The sequence below is a fragment of the Oreochromis niloticus genome, linkage group LG5, assembly GCF_001858045.2.
Source record: "Oreochromis niloticus isolate F11D_XX linkage group LG5, O_niloticus_UMD_NMBU, whole genome shotgun sequence".
Classification (NCBI taxonomy): Eukaryota; Metazoa; Chordata; class Actinopteri; order Cichliformes; family Cichlidae; genus Oreochromis; species Oreochromis niloticus.
Genome location: NC_031970.2, coordinates 29,281,232 through 29,302,014, shown reverse-complemented (window position 1 = coordinate 29,302,014; position 20,783 = coordinate 29,281,232). Strand labels below are relative to the sequence as shown.

The 20,783-nt window shown below is 41.1% G+C and overlaps 1 protein-coding gene across 1 annotated transcript in view; it reads right to left on the bottom strand.

Moving 5' to 3' along the window:
- slc25a26 (solute carrier family 25 member 26) overlaps positions 1 to 14,801 on the bottom strand; it is a 56,566-nt gene extending 41,765 nt beyond the window's left edge. The window contains exons 1-5 of the mRNA XM_003442682.5: positions 14,628 to 14,801; positions 13,960 to 14,116; positions 10,246 to 10,364; positions 2,566 to 2,670; positions 1,741 to 1,788 (exon numbers count right to left, since the gene is read on the bottom strand). Of these exons, the coding sequence (XP_003442730.1) occupies positions 1,741 to 1,788; positions 2,566 to 2,670; positions 10,246 to 10,364; positions 13,960 to 14,116; positions 14,628 to 14,660 (462 nt within the window). The 5' untranslated portion in view covers positions 14,661 to 14,801. The remainder of the gene's footprint in view (positions 1 to 1,740; positions 1,789 to 2,565; positions 2,671 to 10,245; positions 10,365 to 13,959; positions 14,117 to 14,627) is intronic.
- Between the last annotated feature and the right edge of the window lie 5,982 nt (positions 14,802 to 20,783).

Genomic DNA, 20,783 nt, shown 5'->3' with positions numbered 1-20,783 from the left:
TGATGACATATAATTAGAGTCTTGATTAGACTCAGAAGATTACCCTGTGTGTTTTCATACAATGAATGCAAATTAACACACAGACAACATCAACAGCTTATGTGGGATATGGGGCAAGTGTAGTCTCTCTCAAAGTCCTGAGCAAAGTCTTGCTGGTGTTAATTAAAATAAGGTCCTTGTTTTTCTAGAGCAGAATAAAGTAATTTTTCACCGCGCTCCAGTTTCCTTCACCCCAATCTAAATCTCAGTGATTTCATGCTCTGTTCAGTTGGAACCCATAAGATGCCAACTCAGCAGAAAACTTGACAGAAAGGGTATACCGCAATAAAGATTAATGTGGTGCAAAATTAAAAAGAACTGAAATCCTATTAATCAATAATTTAGATTGAAGTTTTCAGGACAACTTTGGGCAAAGCCGAGGTGCGCTGGGCAAAAACCGCCCGTAGATGTAGGCTGGCGCAACAATGACAAACGGATCACAACAGACTTGACACTTGTACTCCTTTACTCCACCCTCCAAGTTGATCAAAGTGGATCCTTGCACACTGGGCGCTAATGCGATATCATACCCATCAGAAAAGCCTTCTGAAGGCTGCCTAATGAATATATAGCACAGATAGGACCTCAATTAGTGGGCCAGTGAGAGCAGGGAGGCGCCATGCCGTACCACATAAACAAACTTATCTTGACAGGGTCTCTTGGCCAAAGGAGCGAGATGGGCGGATAGCGACGGAGGCTGAGAGAAAATGAATTACCTTCCTGACACACGTCAAAGCCAATCACCACGAAGCATCCTTTGCTGTTCCCTTGCCCCAAATCCCTGCCGCCACCGCTGCGTTTCATCTGCCAGTGTTAGTATGCACACAGGCCGTGCGCCAGCCTCCAAATGTATTCATTTATTCAGAGCCCCTCGGAGAAATCACAGTGTCTTGTTGTCCTTTTTTTCCCTGGCTGTCCAGATGGAATTTGCGTGAATAACATCGGTTTAGTGAGGCAGAAAATAAGTACAGGCTAGCACAGCAGAGGGGACTAGATTACGCCCTCACCCACCTCCCTAAAAAAAAAGACAAGTGTCACCTTCATATACTTCTTTCTCCCTCTCCATTTTCTTTTTCCACTTCTATTGAAACTCAAAACACCCATACAATGCTTCCTGCAATTATTTTGCAATATCATGCACTGCAGGTGCAATTAGGCAGAGGATCATGAATCAAAGAACTAGAGCGGCTTTTTTTTCCATTACAAAAAGGTGAGCGCCTATCAAGGGAGTTTAGCCCAGTACTCATTTATCCTTGTTTTGTTTTGCATTTATAACCAGAGTAATTGAATTAATTAATCAGATTTAGCTCTAAAAAGGAGAGCACACATCTTGTGCAAGTAACTGACTGAGATGAAAGTGAGGGAGGAAAAAAAATCTGTAAATCAATACTACAAACTTCAATCCAACCCAAGAGAAATTAAATTGTCTTCAGTCACAAGCGTGGAAAGCCTCAATATCCGTTCAACCTATCCAAAAAAAAAATCCACCACACATCTTTCAAAGAGCTGAGCAGCTGTTTTTAGTATTGATTTCAATATGATCTGTATGACGTACTTTGTAATTACCTGGAACTGAACTTTACCAAAGACAGACATAAGCACAGGATCTGCTGTGGAACAGGTACTGATAATGGTATCAACAGTGGATGACAGACACAAGTGAGCGACTGAGTGTGAAGATAGCACGTGAATGAAACCTACCTCTCTGAGAACTGTACTGCCATATCCTCTGTACAAGCCTCGAACCCCCTGCCCAGAGAAGCAACAGGAAAAAATGTTTTAATCTAATGAATAAAATCTAATTTTTGCTTGAATGCACAACAATCAATGAACAGATAAAGCACTTGTATAATTCATCTGTGGGAACAAAGTTTATTCAGCTTCTTCACAGATTATAGCAGCGCATAACTGCTGAGAGCTGTTAGGGTTAAGGTGCTGGTATGCTCCAACCAAAGCATTTGTCAGCACTCGTCTTAAACCCCCCCCACCCCACACCCACCCAACACTCATAATGTTTAGATTGGAGCGGCTGAGTCTAACAATTTATTACAATTTATGAAATCAGTGACCCAACATCCACACCCACTCAAAACAGTGATTGGTGGATCTGAGCGCTACAGCTGGCTTAAAGCAGAGGGGACTTCAGAAACTTAATTTACTTATATGTTCAAACATATGAATATAGACAATTATATACTCATTTAAACCTTCCCCACCTTGATCTGCTACCTTTTGGAACTACTATCAACACCTCAGCCTTGAATCATGGCTTCACATGAACTAGCAGTTTAATTTACATAACACACTTCATTACTTGTGAACTCACAGTGCCAGTACTTTAGTTCTGGATTTCAGATAAGTTTGCTTTTTGATAATCTGCTTGCATTTCTTGGCAACAGGCTTGTTTTCATCACTGTCCTCAGATCCCATATCTCAGCAGGGTTACTGATATGAACGACAGCCAAAAATCACACACACATAAACACAAAATTAATGGACAAAAATGAGCTTCTGATTGCCACATACCTCTTCTCTAAGAGTAGCCAGCAGTATGCTGTAGGTAGACGATGAGAGGGAAGCTTGGGCCCTCTGTTTGACCACCTCTGTGGGTACCCGAATCAGACACGCCACCTACAGGATGAAAACAAAAAGTTAAAGGCCTGAATTTGTAGTTGCTGTATTACACTTTCATTTTATAGACCCTTTATATCCATGTTGTGCTTAATTGGAGGTTAGGAAACCCACATCTTTGTGTGTGCACATACCCACACCACTCCCCTAGATGCCCTTTTGCTGTACATGATATCACCTTCTGTATGTTTTTGCTACATGGCAGGTGGCCATGATGTGGCACGGCTCGAGGAGAGCAATTACATGAAGCTGGCAGGCTAACGACTGCTTTAGTTAGTGCGCAACTGGGCCAATTAACAAAGTGGTACACAGAGCAGACATGACACCAGAGCAACAGTTGTCATGCTCGCAAAAGGTCATCAGGCTGACTGTGTATCTGTGTCCAAGGAACATGCTTCCGTCAAACACCCTGATAGATCCAGACACGCATGCACACCCCGGCAGCCACACTCCCTGCTCAAGTCCCAACCCATCCACCATATGTCAACAAAAATATGGACTGCCAACAGCTAGTGAAGACAGACATGAATATTTATGCTTCATAACTCCCATGGTCCGAAAGGCAAGGAGAGGCAGGCAGGCAAGCACAGCTGCCCACCTGGCGGCTTGATTTCCCATTTATCCTGCACCAGAGTGGAAAAACCGGCTAACAGCAAGCAATCTTAGAGAGTGATTTGCGAGCCCCCCCACCCCCACCCCACCCTACTGTGACTTCCCTTAGTCGCACAGATGCCAGTCTGCCGGTGCCACCCACGCCACAGCAACACCAAGCAAGGAGGATAGCAAGGAGAGAAGGAATGTTAGAGGCGGTAAAGATGCTTCCCGTTTTGCTCCTCTCCCAGTTCAGCTGTCGCTACACTGATTTAGCATTTGGGCCCAATCATTAGGCTCTTTTGGGCCATACCTTGTAAACAAGAAGGCAAAGATACACCGCGAACTGTTAAAGGGTTCTGCTGGACATTTGTTCTTTCTGTCATCTCTTATTTTTTAGTACTGCTATAATACCTGCTGACTGTTGAGCAACAGCTGGACCAATTCTGAACTTTGTTTTGACTTTCACTACATCACTTTTTCTGCGGGCTACGCAAGTTGTTCCTCTTTTCAGCACACAGTGAACACAGCAGCCTTAACCTCCATACATAACAGCAAAAACAAACGACTTGAATGCGCCTCTATAAGGAATTCTGTGCAAGCTGCTGGTATTTCACATTAGTGTCCAGCTGCAGCACAACCACGGAGCAACACTACCACCAAGTGCCCAAACTTGCACCTGCACGACCCATTCGCGACAACTGAGCTTGCTGCATCTGCCTCTGAGATCTCATTTACCCTCCCCCTTTGGTCAAGTTAGAATTTCTAATACAATGTACATCATGTTTACCCCAAACCAATTCTCCAAAGGAGCAGAAAACGGCAGCTAAATGGAAAGAAAGTGGCTATGACAAGTAATTACTGATGTAATTGGCTGGGGGGCTTGGACTTAAGATGGCCTTTTCCTTTCCTGTCACTGCAGCGAGGAGGCCAGAATGAGACACAGATTATACCAAATAAATGAGGGACATTGTTTATTTGGGAGTAATTTGTGCAACTAGGGGTGGCGGCGATGATGCTGAGTGGATAAAAGATCGAGTGTGTGGTCTCCGAGGTTATTTCAGATACAGTATCAGAAGCGGCAGCAAACGAGGGAGGGAAATGAGTGATGCTGAATGAGGACACAATGAGGTATGGCTGGGATAAAGGAAATCTAAATAATGGCTAGAGATGCGGAGGGTAATATCTCATCAGAGAGCAAGAGAGATAAAAAGAAATCAAAGCAGAAAAAGAAAGGAGCACAGAATCAAGAAGGGGAAAGAAAGCAAGCATGCAAGAAAAAAAGAACCCTGCCCCGGTTTTTTTTGTTTTTTTCAACACTTTCCTCCGGCTCGTAAACTTATTAGAAATCTATTGGTAGCCTTTTAAATTTCTGCTACCATTTATCTTTATTTACAAGCTGCTGGATATGTCAAGCAGCCTTCATTAGGAAGCTGCCTGTCTGTGTTTGAAGCTCTTCAGTTTGGCCTGTTGTCGTTAATCCAAATGACAGAGTATGTTTTCTGTTTGTAGCTCAGGCCGCCATACGACGAAGTCAAAGTCCAGCACTCAGTCATGGGAGAACCACAGTAAGGGATGGGAAATTAGCAGAGACTCGTAGCACATTAGAGTCATTAAATCCCTCCATCCGGCAGGCCTTTGCCCCCATGCCTCTTTTACCACGTCTGGCCATCAGGACACGGTGGTCGGTCAGTCGGGACCGGGATTGCCGTTTGGCACCATAGCAACAACAGGTTGGAAAAACATATAGGCTTTAATAACTGCATTGGGCCTAACTTATTTGGATTTATTCATCATTAAAAAACAGTGCGATCACCACCAAGAAACAAGATTGCCCTTTTGTGGACAATAGTAAATTTTAATCTTTTTTCTTTGTTGACATTTGGCTGCAACTATAGCGCAGTTAACACAATATAAAAAATAAAAAACAAACAGTAAAAGTGCCTTGAGCTGCCCTTTCAAAAAGACAATACTGTCTGTAACCACTGCTTTCTTTGGATTTCATTATACTTCAAATGCATCACAGTATCGCAAAGGATAAAGTAAGCAAGGAAATGGAAGAAAGAAGGAAGATGGAGAAGAAAAGGGTCATGGAGAAGAAGGGTAGAGATGAGGACACTGCATGTCTCCAACTCTGAAACAACAGCCAATAAATCACAGAGCGTGGCGCTCCTCGAAGGCGATGCATGGATTATTTCTCAGAGCCAAGTTAAGTGGCTGCCAGTTTCTCCTACCTCCCTCCCAAAAAAAGAAACTCCTCCCTTGTGCTCCCTCCTTCTCAATGTCCCCCCTATCTTGTCATGTCACACTGTATTTTCCAGTACATCCTCCCACAGATGTGTGGCAGTAAGAGGGTGTGGGGAGGTGGGGAGGGGGGGGTTATAGATGCGAGAGAAGCCTGCTGCCTGGCCTTGACAAATGAGCTTTCAGGGCAGACGTCGAGCGAATGGGAATGAAGATAAATCTGATCTAATGGCTGGATAACAGCCTGCTAGAGCCTGACAGACGCCATCAGCTTACACATTCTTTATGGGAGCGTCCCACCACTGCGGTCGCACAAACACCGAGGTGTTTGTGGCAGTGGGGATTTTCTCTCATTGTCTCGACCCTCTCGAGTTCTTTCTCTCTACAACTTGTGACTGTCCTCGGTCTCTGTCTGTCTGTTATTGCCTGCAGGTGAATGCAGTGGTAACTAGGTTAATATAGACACTTTATTAGCTGACACTTGAAGAGTAAGATTCAACAGCTCTAGTAAATTTCTGGCTTTGTCCGCAAAGACTGTGCACTTGTTAGACCAAAGGATTTTAATTCCACTATCATACGTTGGTACAGAATAAAATCTGAGCAAACTCCCTTTGGTATGGCTATAATAGATTTTCTTGGAAGTCAGCAATATCTTATTAATAAATGTAAAGTCAAGCACATCATCTACTGAGCTTGAGCATCAAAGTAGCAAAGCAATAAGTCCCCATAAAGCGTCTGTTGTGAACGTTGTGGAGTGGAAACAGTTGGTAAAACACACTAGCCTCCTGGGGAAAAGGATCATAGACTGAGTGGGTTAGAGAGGGGAAGTCAGGCAAGGACCAAATAACAAGTTGCCTCTTCTTTAAGTTGTGTGTGTCACACTCTGACTGCTGCTCTGGTCTCCACAAGAGAAAAACGAGAAGGAGGTAGAGCAATAAGGAAACAATCAAAGCGAGTCACTCTGATCTATAGTCGCCATCCATCCCACCAGCTTAACTGCTTAATAAAGTCAGGCCTGTTTGTAAAGAGGAAAAAAAATGAAGATCGTTAGATCTGGTTAAAGTTAGGTGGTCATTACGATCTGTTTGACATATTACATTTGGATGAAAATAGGGAAGCTGCACAGTTTTCATAAAATCTGTTTGTGAAATATTTTCCTTGATCATTAAAAAAATTCCTTTGACAATTTGTTGCCTAATGTACTTTTTATTTGTGGCTTAAAGGACAAAAACATTTTTAGCACACTGTATATTAAATTATAGCACATAGTACAAGTGCCAAAATAGAAAATAAAGTCTTGTGCGACACTGTTTGCTGTGTTTTTCTGTCACCCATCTCACACACATCTGACAGAACTGATGTGCTTCTGTTTTAACCTGTTGTCTGGCATTGACTCATAAAATATTTGGACAAGTGAAAAAAATACCTAGCTATGATTGGCCAGTTATGATATAATCTCAGCTCAGATGAGATGAATAATAAAAAAATGGAACTTTGGATGAAACCAAGTGAATAATGTAAGAGTCAAGTGAACCTGTCAGCAGATAAGAATTGGGTTTTATTCTGTATTATTTTCTATTATGTTGAGTTAACAGACTTACTAGAAAGTAATGTAGTTGTTTGCATAAACAAAAACTCAAAGGTAGCAGTTTTTAACCTGACTGCTTACAATCCATCGCAATTCACAGGTTAATGTGTGAAAAACGGGAATATTACAACTATATGGTCATTAGTAATTATTACCATAGATAGTAAATATGAAAAGATGTGAACACATCAGTGTGTCATAGTTTTCACAGTAATGCTGATGTTATCATAATGGTGATAGCAAGGCCACAACCCCGCATTCCTGGTGTGGGAATCGACCAATACGACCACTCCCTCAACGATCATGATCACCACCTAGCGGGTCTTTCTTTACCATCACTGGAATTGCAAGACAAATCATGAATAATCAAATCTGAGGCAACATAGAGAATCTCATATTAACGGCTTTGATAAATATTTTGAACTGAATATTGTTCAGTACATCAGGAGAGAGAATTTAGTGAAATTGTAGGTAGTGTGCATGAAGGCGAAGCTGTGAAAATGGCAAAGGGCCCATAAAAAAAAGACAAATGTGACCTTGACCTTGAGCACAGTTTGAGTGAAGAAGCATTTGGAGATCAATGCTTGAACTTTGATCAAATTTTGAGCAATGTAGGAGGAGTAGCAATTCTTGTGAGTTATGAATGGACGGATGGACAACTGATGGTTCGGCATAGTCGGAGTTCATCCATCCTTATATACTGGTTATACCGGTGTATAAGAAGTTTGCTGAAATAAATTAATAATTAAATTTAATTGAATTTTAATCATATACTGCCAGTTCAATAGAACAGTCATCTCAAAGCACTTTATATTGCAAGGTAGCCTGTTTAAGCATGCACTTGGTGAGAGTGGGGAGGAAAAACACAAATTTTACAGGAAGAGACAAGATGCAGAAGCAGGCCATGACAAGTGTAAGGAGAAGAGAGGACAGAGGAGTATAGTGAGGTCATGGACATTCAAAAGGAGAAAAACTACAGGAGAGAGTCGACAAAATCAAACTACATGCCCACAACATTATGTACATGAGGACTGGAAAATAAGGAAGAGGAGAAAAATTGGTCAATACATCATGTGAGGTCCTACAGCAGCCATAGCAGCCTAATTAATGGATGGCTTCAAGTTTACTTATCAAGACCAAACTATAAATTCAATTAAAAAGAAGAGATTTATGCTAATCATAAAAGTAAAGATGGTGTCTTGTCTCCTGAAGTTAAATAAAAGAGTGCTAAAGTAAGTCAGATACATCTCTCATGAAACAAAACTTCAGGAAGTGAGGAACACCAGAATGTTTGTTAATCACGCATTTTCTGCTGCCTGTGTTGTTAATTATTTTCTTGGCAAATACTAGATGTAAGAAATTTACCACCACTTCAGTCAGACACTCAAACCAAGACTGTTATAAAAAGTCATTAGCACCTACTGAGACAAAGAATCATATTTGGCTGCTGTTGCATCACAGTGCAGAAGTTTAGGTCTTGTATCTAACTCGGGGCAGCACTAGGGTAGGCCTTTCATGGCTAAGCCTGAAGATTACCCTCTTTGAACAAGACGATCTCAGCTGGCAGAATGCAGGGGGATACCGCCCCTGCTCTGCTCGGCTCCATTCTGTGGATTTGTGCCTTTGATGTGCTCAAATCCACAATGAGGTTAACGGTAGTGGCAACCTCTGCCTGACCTATCACACTCAACTTGACTGTAGTATACATAAAAAACCTGAAAAAAATGTTCTGATTGTTAAGTGTTAAACACATACGGTAACCCCAATAACTGATACACTAATTCTGAGAACTAGGGGAAGATTTGCTAATCTTCGAGTATCATTATGTCCTCTTGTGAACACTGTGTGGCCTGAAAAGTTTAAAGACTGCATCTAAAAATGGCAAAAACTTTTCCCTGATCCAAGATTGGCTACAGACTTCTGTAAATTAAAGAAACAAAAACAAAACAACAACTTGTGTAGCACCGCGCTGTTCTCTGCGCTTTGCCACACTCTGATCGCTCCCCCCGGAAGTTGCGTTCTGTAAGCGCCTTAAACGACCCATGCTGGATCTCTTCCACCATGTCAAAATGTCAAACTTTCAACTTGAATTTCATTCTGGGAAAGAGGAAGAAACATCTGCATGATGCATCAGATCAAGCTGCTCCTAGGAAACTCTCCCACTAGAAGGCTTGTTGGGCTCTAGGTCTTAACCCACGATGCCAGTGGTGACGATAATGACATGAAGGTTATATGCAGGGGGTCACAAAACTGCACGTAACACGTGTCCTGCTGTTCACTAAGCAACATGACACAGAATCCTAATCTGAGCATGTGTAAGGACACGACCATGCTTCGCTCCGTTCTTGCAGAACAGGCTCAGTCTCAGAACTTTCTGATCGCACCTCATAGGTAACCTAAAGTACAGTGAACAACATGCCATGTGGAATAATCCCATTTCATAAACATGCAAAACCTGGCTAAATTACACCCATCCAAAAGCCATGAATACTGAATGTCTAGCATTTTGCAGACAGCCTAGGGTATACCAAGGGGGGCATCCTATTTTCCATATCCCCCATTTCATGCCAGTGTGAATACCCATGGCTCAAATCCTGCGGTTCACTACAAGTGACTGGGAGAGGATTCGGCTGAGGAAATTGCGCTGCTTCTCATTGGTTTCAAGCGTGAATTCCCCAGACTAAATTGTCAGAGTCTGGGGGTCTGAGATGGGAAAGTAGATGAGTCAATAGGCAGTAATGAGGTCTTATTTACCCAGCTGGTTGAGAGAACTGCTGGGACAGTACCGAGGAAGCCCCCTTAACTCACCCAGCTGGACCTTGAGGCCTACAGCCAAAACCACATACTCCCTCCCCAGCTACTCCATTGAATGGCGGTCTATGAAATTTAAAAGGCGATAACATTAAGAGACATGCCATTGGTTTTCATTTGGGACATACGTTGGTGGGAAAGAAACAACAAGGGCAAGAACACAGAAGAGCAAAAATATGCATGTAAAGACAGCTGGCCTTCTAAAGATGGAAGTGCTGGGAATCATTTAGACCAACAAAAGAATACAAATGACTCCACAGTTTACTGCCAGAGTGAAACAGGGATATAAATCCACATGAGAGGAGACAAAGGATGGGAGAATGAGGGACACGCCGACTTACTACTTCTCCCAGGGAGGCGGCCAGCATGTGAGTGACAGGTGCCACATGTGGTAATGCAAATACTCCACCGGTGCCGAGAAGGGCCTTTGTGTATTCGTAGGTGACGAAGAAAGCAGCGGCTGAAACCAAGCAGAACCACAGGCGTTTAAGGCCCATTAGTCAACCAGCATAGAGCAATTAATATCCCTCACTACCACTGACAGGGGAGGAACTGAGGTGTGTGTGTGTGTGTGTGTGTGTCTGTGTGTGTGTGTCTGCCTGCACTTAAACGCAAAGAAAGTTCACACATTATTCTGCAAAATTATAAAGATGAAATCATCAAATACACTCTACGGTACTCAAATAAAGAGATGCTTATTGTGTTTCAAATTTCTGACTGTGAGAGTGGTAGACATGCAGAAAAAACATACTTTCTTTAAACTGATGCTCAAATATTAGGTACGTTGGAGCTACTACCCTGCAAGACAGTGCTTGGCACCTTCTCAAAAGCTCTCCCTGACTAGGATACTGCCTGTGTGGAAAACACTAAGCTACAGTTAGAAAGGTTTACATCTATAGCCCCTTTAGAGACCACTTCAACTACAAGGCAATTCAAAGTTCCCAAATTAAATCCTAAGAAAACAAACGGATATAAAAGGGATATTTAAATAGGATTGTAAAGCAAAATAACTGATCGAAATGCTAAAAGGAGAGCCTCTGAGCATCATTTAGTTTAAGGTTTCAGTGAATTCAAATAATCACTACATTTTCAGAAAGCTACAGTGTTATTTGTGGTAAATTATTTGAGTGCATGGTTAATTTGCTGCAGCTCAACAAATAAATTAATCAGCTTCAGTGTTATTAATGGTACTTTTTTCAGCAACTGTTTAAAGGAGTAACAAGCAACTGGCAGCACTTAAAGTTGTGAGAAAAGCATAAGTGCATTCCACGGAGATTTTTAAGGGTTTTTTTTAAACATTTGATCCTCTTTGAAGCAGTGACTGTAGAAAAAGTTAGAAAGCCTGAACACAACCACAATTTAAAAAAAACGTAGCATTATAAAATAATTTATTCAACAAAATTATCAATTGATGAATTATACTTTTGTGGAAAATATTAGTAGACCCCTGGCCTCCAAAGCAAGTGTTTTACCTCTTTAGCTGAAATACCTGTTGTGGTTATATTGTAGGTATTCTGTAAACAGTGTTGGGGAGTAACGGAATATATGTACCGCTGTTACGTATTTAAAATACAAAATATGGGTAACTGTATTCTGTTACAGTTACCGTTTAAAAAGGTGGTATTCAGAATACAGTTACTTTGTTGAAATGAATGGATTACACAGCGGTATTTTCCTGTTTCTGTCCCCTCTCTATTTTTAGTTTCCACGCCGGTGGAAACCCAAACAAAACACGCATTAAGAGGCTCTAATGTCTGTGTCTCAATCTCGCGGCTCATGTCACCTCTACTTGCGGCCACATAATGACATGAAGAAATATTTTTAAAAATTATTCACAAAAAATATTTAATATGAAGGCAATAGGCAGAGTGTTACAGGCATCGCCCTAAAGAATGTAGCCTCATGGGCAGTGTAGTCCGTGCTGCGTTATGTGTCTGTGAGCGCGAGGGAGGGAGAAAAAGAGTAGAAAAGTACGAGTTGTCACTGACCAGAAACGGGAAATGGAAACATGTAAAACATAATAATAACCACTGCAGCCAAAAAGACGGCCTGACGAGCCCAATTGTAAGTAAGCTATTAAGACTCGACTGTACACTGTGTTCGTGTTTTCCTCCGAAACAATAAGTTCCGTTGGAGCAGCCTTTCAACACCTCTCTCTGTCTGTCGCTAGCAAAGTTGACCCAGACAGCAAAGTAAAGCTAGTTTTCAGCTACGAGCCTGACACGGAACCCGACGTATTAGCCAGAGGTCCCTTTACGGTTCGGAGCCGCGAACCTGTTTTACAGGTGCCGAATAGTTTTCTATACGAGATCGCTTCAAAAAGTGCAGTCTTACCTAATGTCAACCTACTGTAACTCATTTTATATTAAGATTTAAAATCTAGTTGGTATTGGTATGGCAAATAACCTTCAGTAAAAGTAATAAATCACACAGCAATAGTACATTCATGTAGTTGTAAAAAGCATGATAATATATTAAGTAATCCAAAGTATTCAGAATACGTTACTCCCATTGAGTAACGTAACGGAATACGTTACAAAATACATTTTTGGGCATGTATTCTGTAATCTGTAGTGGAATACTTTTTAAAAGTAACCGTCCCACTGTCTGTATATTTCAATCCAGCCTCTTCATTAGCCTACTGAACTCTTCCATGAAAATCTGTTAAGTTTTATGATTTTCTTACAAATACTGCCCATTTCCAATCATCCTACAGGATTTTGAAGGATTTTAAAATTTCTAACTGTGCTTAGGATCATTATCATTCTATGGTCCACAACTTTCAGACATACAGCCTCACATTAATTTTCGTTGTCCCAGTGTATGAAAGGAAGCCAAAGAACTCCAAACTACAGCATTTCTATCGCTGCTCATCCCAATTTGAGTAGACTTTCTTATAGTGGAATAAGTGGATTACCTTTCCTTCTCTCTCACTGCCTGCTAATACACCTCCCTCCATGTGTGAGTGTTAATTAGTCAACTAAGGGTTGGCACTAATAAGGATTAATAGATTAGGAATCATTTTCTGTCCATGGCAACCCTCTTGAATATTTCGCCTTTATTTTCAGCTACTTCATCAAAGAGAATCAAGTGATTTTTTTTATCCAAATGTGTTATAAAAAAAGTTATAAATCTTTTAGCCCAACCTACATATGATTTTAATACCAATATCGATACTGATGCCAATATTTAGCCATTTAAAAATCCAATACATCACCTGATTTTATTTTTATGTTTGTTTGTTTCAGTTACATGAAACATGAACAGATTTCTTTAAAATGTGTGTTACTTGCTGATGTAAGTCAGCTGGTTTTTGTGATTGTGGCATTCCAAACAGTTGTTGCCAACAGGGAAGTTGTACAATATCAACACACATAACATGGTTCAAGGGTGTTTATTCCGTCTTCTTTACCTTTCCAGTTTTCACTTCTCGGCCAATAAAAATGTCAAGATTGATAGATTAACAAACAGCCAATATCGACTGACAATATCGGCCCACTGATAAATCAGCTGGCCTCTAACCAAACTAATCTGATTGTGAACTACCAAACTGAAATATCCAACCAGACGTCTATCAAAAGAGCAAAATAAGTTTATGTGTGAACGGTAAAAGATTATACTACCAAACAAGTAAGTTTTGTTAAATGGTGACAGGTGTAGGAAGTGTAGGAAAAGATATGTTCCAAAACAACTCATGACCAAGACATAAGCTATGACTGCAGTTTGGAAGTTTTTCTTTTTGTTGTTGTTGTTTTAAAAAATTAGATATATGTTACTGTCATTTCTGGTTGCATTACTCAGTAAGTCCTCCATATACATGGACAAAGAATCAGGTGAGATTAAGGTAGATTTTTGTTAAGATGAGATATAATTTTATATCTTCTTCAAGATGAATGAGCTGAATAAGTCACGGTGTAAATATTATTATTATTTACACCATGACTTATGTTTACAGATACACAGTGAGACACTGAAGGAATAACACAAGAACAGAAATACTGCAAACAATAGTTCAGAGGGAATACATATCCAGCTGTCACAATTTAATATCATACCATTGGGGAAGGAGCCGACAGCAGCAGATGGGACTCCAGCGTAGATGCCCCTAAAGCCTCCAGCCTTGTAAAAGCCCTGCTGACTCTGCAGTCTGGTCTTTATTGTGTCGAGTGGAAACAGGGTCAGATCCACACACATCCCTGCACAGCCTCCTGCCTGCGGTGACAGTCACATTGTGAGATGTACAGTAATGCTGCGACGCTCAGTCCTGTCCACTTAGGAAACAGAAAACACTGCTATATTGTCACGTTAATGTCTAGCAAATATTTGACTGCAAAACAAGGAGAGCTGACAAAATGTTGGTTGTGTCTGTAAGAGTTAATTTAAAATCCACTCTTCAAGGTCGGTTCAAGTCTCCACAAACTCCACCCGAAAACAGACTGGCTTGAAGATTAACTGAAGTTTATCAATTTATATTTATCTATATATTTATATTTACATTACAATAACATTTACTTATATTCATTTCAGTACCGTTCTTTTATTTTCTCGAGCTAAATATAAAGCGTCATGGACTTTTACCTGTTCAAACAGATTTCATTATACTGTCTGAACAACAAGGAACCGGCAAAGTGGCGTTTTTTAATCCAGATATATGAGAGGGTGGTTAACAGCTTATATTTGTCTGTATTTAAAGTACGACTCTGTGTAAATAAAAATATCTTACCACCAGAGACGCCATGAACTCTCGCCTCTCCATGTTTCCGCTCTCAAAGCTGGCCTTGCAGTCTTTTAGCTCTTAAAAATGCAACTGCTACACATTATCTGACACTTCAGTGAAACCAAATCATGCCTGTGAAGGACGCAGCCATTTTGGGTAAACTACTTCCGCATTGCGTCACGACGCATATGACGTCGACCGCTTGAGCCGAAGCTTCACGTGCGTGTTTGTTTTCGGAGCGTGTCTGAACGAGAGGGGAATAAAGCAGTAAATGAGAGTCTCCGACTGTAACATACTCTATAACAGTATAATATGTGCCTTTTAATACTTTCCCCGTGGTGTCATTTGATGCTTTGTGGTAAGTCCTCCACGTTTGGCTCTGAAGTGTTTGAGGGATGCTCTAAAATTACTTAAAATTATAAAAAATTCCCCACTTTTCGATAGCTCTTTTCTATGTTCTGGCTAGCAGATTGGCTCTTGTAGGAGCTGGCCGTTATTGCCTGCTTAATTGAGGAATATCGAAATATTAAAACAATTAAAGACTAATTGAAACAAAAACATACTCTGAAAATGTCAGACAACTCTTATTCTGCTTGGAGGGAAAAAAAAGCACAAACGCAACAGCTGTCCTTGTATGATGGTCATTTTGAGAGGTAATAGTAGGTAAACTACGGTGTTGCTAATCACATCAATTAAGGTTCTGTTGTAATGACACTACAGAACCGTAATTAGTGTGATTAATAACATGTACGAATTTATATCAAAATGACTGCAGTGAAAAAGTTCGAGGCTTTAAAAGAAACGTGATTACAGCTGGGTGACCTTGTTTTGGTGTGATTGTCCAAGAAAGCTGTAAAATGTGACGATTTGGACCTTTAGCTCAGATGAAATGAGAACACCTGACGAATCATCTACAGCCTAAGTGGATGATTGCAGGTTTGCTTTTTCCCATAAGAAGTAAAGAAAAAGGGAAATTGCTCTGTCCTCAGCTCCCCAGAACGCTGCTCAGTCATTATGGTGACCTGACAAAAACACAGAAGAACTGGTGGCTAATTTAAACCACCCTAATGTGGTTTGAAAGTGTGGCACAAATCCTATTTGATCTTTTAATCAGATCACATAATATGTGCTAGGGAGCAAATAATTTGCGACCTATCTTCACGCACTTGTGTTGTCATTCCGTGTCTGTATGGCCTTGTATTATTGCACCCTGCTTGTCCCTTGTGGTGCCCGTGAGTGAGTGAGTACGCTCAGGTGAGTGTGTTCTTTTCCAGTGACACGTCGACTGGGTTATTTATGGGCTGCTGTCAGCCAGGCAGCGCCTCCTATTAGGGAAGAGCAGGCGAGGGGCCACCACCTCTTTATTCAGCCCGGACCCAATGATGTCTGGGCTGGGTGCGCATAGTTTGAAGCTCGGCGTGCGCCATCCATCTTGTTGAAGGTGGTCTCACTGGGATCCCATTGGATGAGAGCCCCAGCTGGATCTGGATGGACTTGTTCTCTTCATCCATATTAGGCCTGAGGATGGCAATCGCACCACTTACTCTCTCCTTCTTGTGCTTATGTTGTCTTGATGGAACACTTTAAAAAACATGATGAACGTGTAAGGGTTTTTTTTGTTGTTTTTTTCATTTTTTTAAATTCTGGATTTCATTTCCCCACTTAAGATGCAAATGATATCCTGTATTTTGGGGGATTTTTACCTTACAGCCTAACCTGAGGGACTGAGGTGAGGGACAACCAACTTTAGTTGTCGCTCACCTCAGTCATCTTTTATCTCTCTGCATTGTTGTTGAGAAGTTTGCAGTGTCCAGAGTCCTGCCTTTCAAATGCTGTAGATCTCAGTAGTCTCAAACTTGAGATCTACAGCAGGAAGCATTAAAATGTGGAAATGTAGAAATGATAGAATCAACAAATTTACCCCTCTAGGATCAGTTTTCCAAAAGACTCTAGACTGCAATCAGTCTCAGACAGATGGAGAAGGCAAAGTGCAACTGAATGTGAAGCCTGGTCCCTGTTTTTGAAGCAACCATTTCAGTGGCAATGAGATCACAAGTTCATTGCACACGATTGCAATATTCTCGGTCGTGCCTGAGTCTCCAACCACGGTTTTCCCTTCTGTAGCATTAGAAACTAGGTTGGTTTTAGGACCGCAAATCTCCAACCAGATGCATTTCAGTTTTGAGGCAGACAAGAACTTAGTAAGGCAGGCAAGCACCAGTATGCTCCATGATTCTTGATGAAAACAGTGAGAGCAGGAGGTGAATTTCTCCATAGAAGTGGATGCAAAAGCCAGCGGCAGGATGAGAGTAGGAGCGCTCAGTTACCCCCGTGTAAGGTCAATGAGAATCACCCAGAGTCTGGGCAGATTTGCAGGGAGCACCATTGATCTTGACCCACTCAGAGTATGATCTCAGAGATAAAAGGGAGGAGACGAGAGGGAACTTATTCACTGTCAGCCACAAGTCAGCAAAGGGCAATTCTAGCCCGCAGGCTGTCTTTAAAAAACTGAAGGGCAAAAGTACGGAGGATTAAGCCACGAGGTGGGGAGGGAGAGAAATGCAAGCAGCCATGAGGTTTATTGTAATAACACAGAGCTAACATCCACTGGTTTTGCTCCCCTTCAGAGGCGTGCGTCGGTGACAGCCAGAATGAACTCTGAGTCAAAAGGTTATGTGACTTGCACAGGTGAGAGGGTGCTCAGAGTTCCAGCTGAAGTTTTATATACTTTTTCTTGCTTCTGTGTGTGTGTTTTTTAGACAGGACAGGTTGCTTACATTTTAATAGTTTAAATAAATTTTCATTTCAAAGGCCTAGCTTATTCTTTGGACACTGTTATGGAACAACAGTTGTCTTTTTTTCTTGGATGTAATGTGAGAAAGCACCATCTGTAATGGTCACTGTTTGAGAGCTGAGAGAAACACACATCTTGACTCTGACACAGTGCTTTTATTCATGAGGCAGCGAGGTGAGCTTCAGCCCAAACATAGCTCCTGCTCATTAGCTGGCCTAACATTTGCATCATTAGGACACCACAACAGCAGGGGTAGAAAGAAATGCGACTAAGCACCTTTCATATAACTCTTTGTTTTTACTCTTGGGATGATAGGCTACATGAGCCTGTGACAGGGTGGGGTGGGTGAGAGGTGGTGATGCTCTAAATGAAGAGAGGAGGGGAGGTGAGATAAAGGGAGCAAAGGAGAGGAGAAAGGTTAGAGAGAAAGTGGAGCATAAAAGAACATTCATTATAAATTCACTGAATCGACAAGCTGTCAGGCTGCCCTGTGTCCATGCTGCATTTAAGTGTTTGCTAAACTACTGACTTCTGCGTTACACACAAAACTTTTCCCTCCTTATCGCCTCTGGACGCATCCCTATCACCTGTTTCTGCACCACGCTTTGTGTTTTGACCCCCCTAGAGCCTTGCAAAGCCATGTCATCATCCCATCTTTTCCTTCCTACTTCTCCCCCTGCCTGCTTTCTCATCTCTGCCGGGCCACCAGCAAGCTGCCTGTAGCATATTGATCCCATGCTTTGCTCCTGCCCAAGACAGACGAGGCAGAGAACGGTCGACGCCTTCTTTTCTGCAGAAGCAACAGTGCCAATGATTTCAGTGGTTGATATTGATTGTTGTTATCAATTTTACCACAGCGCACACTCATAGATGCCGTGCTTTTGTTATTGTTACGGGGGCATGTGCAGGTAAACTGAGAGAAGGGCTGTCACACCAAGTGACCTGTGATGGATTTGGATTGGTTGGAAGGTGTGTAATCACCCTTGCGTTATAGCTGTCCAGTGGCCACAGTCAAAGCATCAACTGTCAGGGCCTCGTTCAGACTTTGCAGATAAAATCTTTGTTTAAAACCTTGTTTATACAGCAGAATGACTTCAGTCATTATAAATGCATGAGTTCTGCTCTTCCAAGTTGTCGTAGGCCCTGCCCAGTACCTGATCAAGTTAGGTTGCTACTTGGCTACTTTTTTTTTAACTTATGAGAAAGCTTAAGCCTTGAGACAATTTGTGCAACACATGCAGGACTGTGTCCTACTGTAACTTTAAGTCAGTCTTATCTCTTAGACAGTGCGATCCCTGTCAGCCTCAGCTACACTTTGTGCTTGGTGCAAGCAAACGTGCTAAACTTCCCAGCTGTTTACCATCAGCGTGGTTGTATTGTCACTGTGAGCATTTTGGCATACTGACATTAGCTCAAATCACCACGGATGATTTTTCATACTGAAAATTATTTACATTGTTGTCATTTTTAATTTTAGCATCATTAGTCTGCAGCACTTGTTTTCTCTGCTTATGTACAAAAACACAGATTTATTATAATTTATTAAGTTATTCTTTTCATCTTCATTATATAACTGTAGATAGTCACATGACAAAAACAGCTGTTCATAAACACCAAACAAATGAATAATAAATACATTATATATGTATATATATATTTATTCTTCATCTGTGCTAGCTACATATTCATTGTATAAGACAACATAATCAATTACAGACACTATTAGTGTCACTGTTTAATGAACACCGATGCACATGACAATGTATTCCAGTGACTTCAAAGTACACTAAAAATAGCTACATTTACTTACATGCAACATACATGTAATGACACCACTGTTTTGGCAATCAGCAAATACATATAATTTGTAAGGATTTGAGTGTCATAAAAATAATTCCCAGAAGCAAAATAGAGACATACATGTTGAAGATCCTGGTACCCTAAGCAGTTTATATAGTAAGTTTCATCCACATTGATTAAGATGTGTAGGAGGAGTTAGGGAACAGACAGACACATTTGGTACGATATATATGACTGTTTTGGGTCCAGTTTCGACTTCATGGAGGCTGTAAACATATAAACAATTAAGTTTTATTTTATTTATTTTTTAATATCAAGATTGAAATTTGACTAGGACAAACCCCTTAAATTTTGTGCTTTACTTTCTTGTTGCTTCACAGTCAATCAGAGTGCTATTGCATATAATAAATAGTATATCATAACATCTTTTAATAATCTCTTCAGGAGAATCTTGTAGTTGTCTTAATGCAGCCCACTTGGTTTCTTCCTTTGGTTTTCATGTAGTAGTATGCAGCTGTAAATGTTGAGAAATGGGAGGAAGTGTGATCTCAGAGAGACGCCAACAGCCTGAAGTTTCCTAGAAGAAATTTGCTGACTGGAAAAATGAAAACTGAAAAGAAAGCCACGAAATTACCTTAAAGAATATATGGTATCTATTCATCACAACTAGTGTGGCTGAATTTTCCCCTCTGCTGGTATTAACTGACTGGCTTTTTGCTGTTTTGGCTCATAGTCACAGATGACACTTGCATTTGTCATTGCCTGAGCGTATCGAGGGAGAAGGTGAGAGCATCCAGACTAGGTACTTGGGAAAATGAGTCACAGCAGCTTTGTTTGCAGCATACTTTTTCCTTTGATAAATATGTCCACCAAGTCTCAATTCTTTATAATTCTACCAGCTGCTGGCTCTTGCATTTTCTGTTCAAGCACACAGTTCTTCTCTGCAACATGGACTGCACACATAGGAGATCAACAGGGTCACTCGATTTCATAACAATCAGATTGAACATGATTAAAACACAGATATTTCCACCCTTTCTCTGCTTCGTACAGCGCATTATTCTCCTTCACTACTAAAAAATAAATAATAATGAGTCAGCCACGTATTTACTAACGCTGTCTTTGCATTTTCCTCTAAATGGCCCTCTAGTGGCTGAAGCCCCTAAAGTGGAAAAAACAAAAACAGAACAAGTCTGGAAATAAGATATACCTTTGTGGTGCATTAAGCTATAATGGACTCATTAGGTACTTCCTCCTGAGGGATTAAGAAAAAACACACACACATAGGTGATGCTGAAAAACTAGTTCATACATGTATTACTTCTAAGCTGAACTTATAGGGCTTTGGAGTTGACGTCACGCCGCAATGCATTGTGGGAGCGCAGCACCATTTTCGGGGTCTACGAATCAAAACAAACGCACTGTTGGAACGACGATTACAAGATGCTTAAAAGCAGCTCAAAAGAGAATGGACTGTATGGAGACCGATTGCGTCCAGAGGCGAAGCAGCGGTACTTGCAGAAATAGCGTGCATTGGAAATGTGGACCCGTATGAAATACGGCTGTGG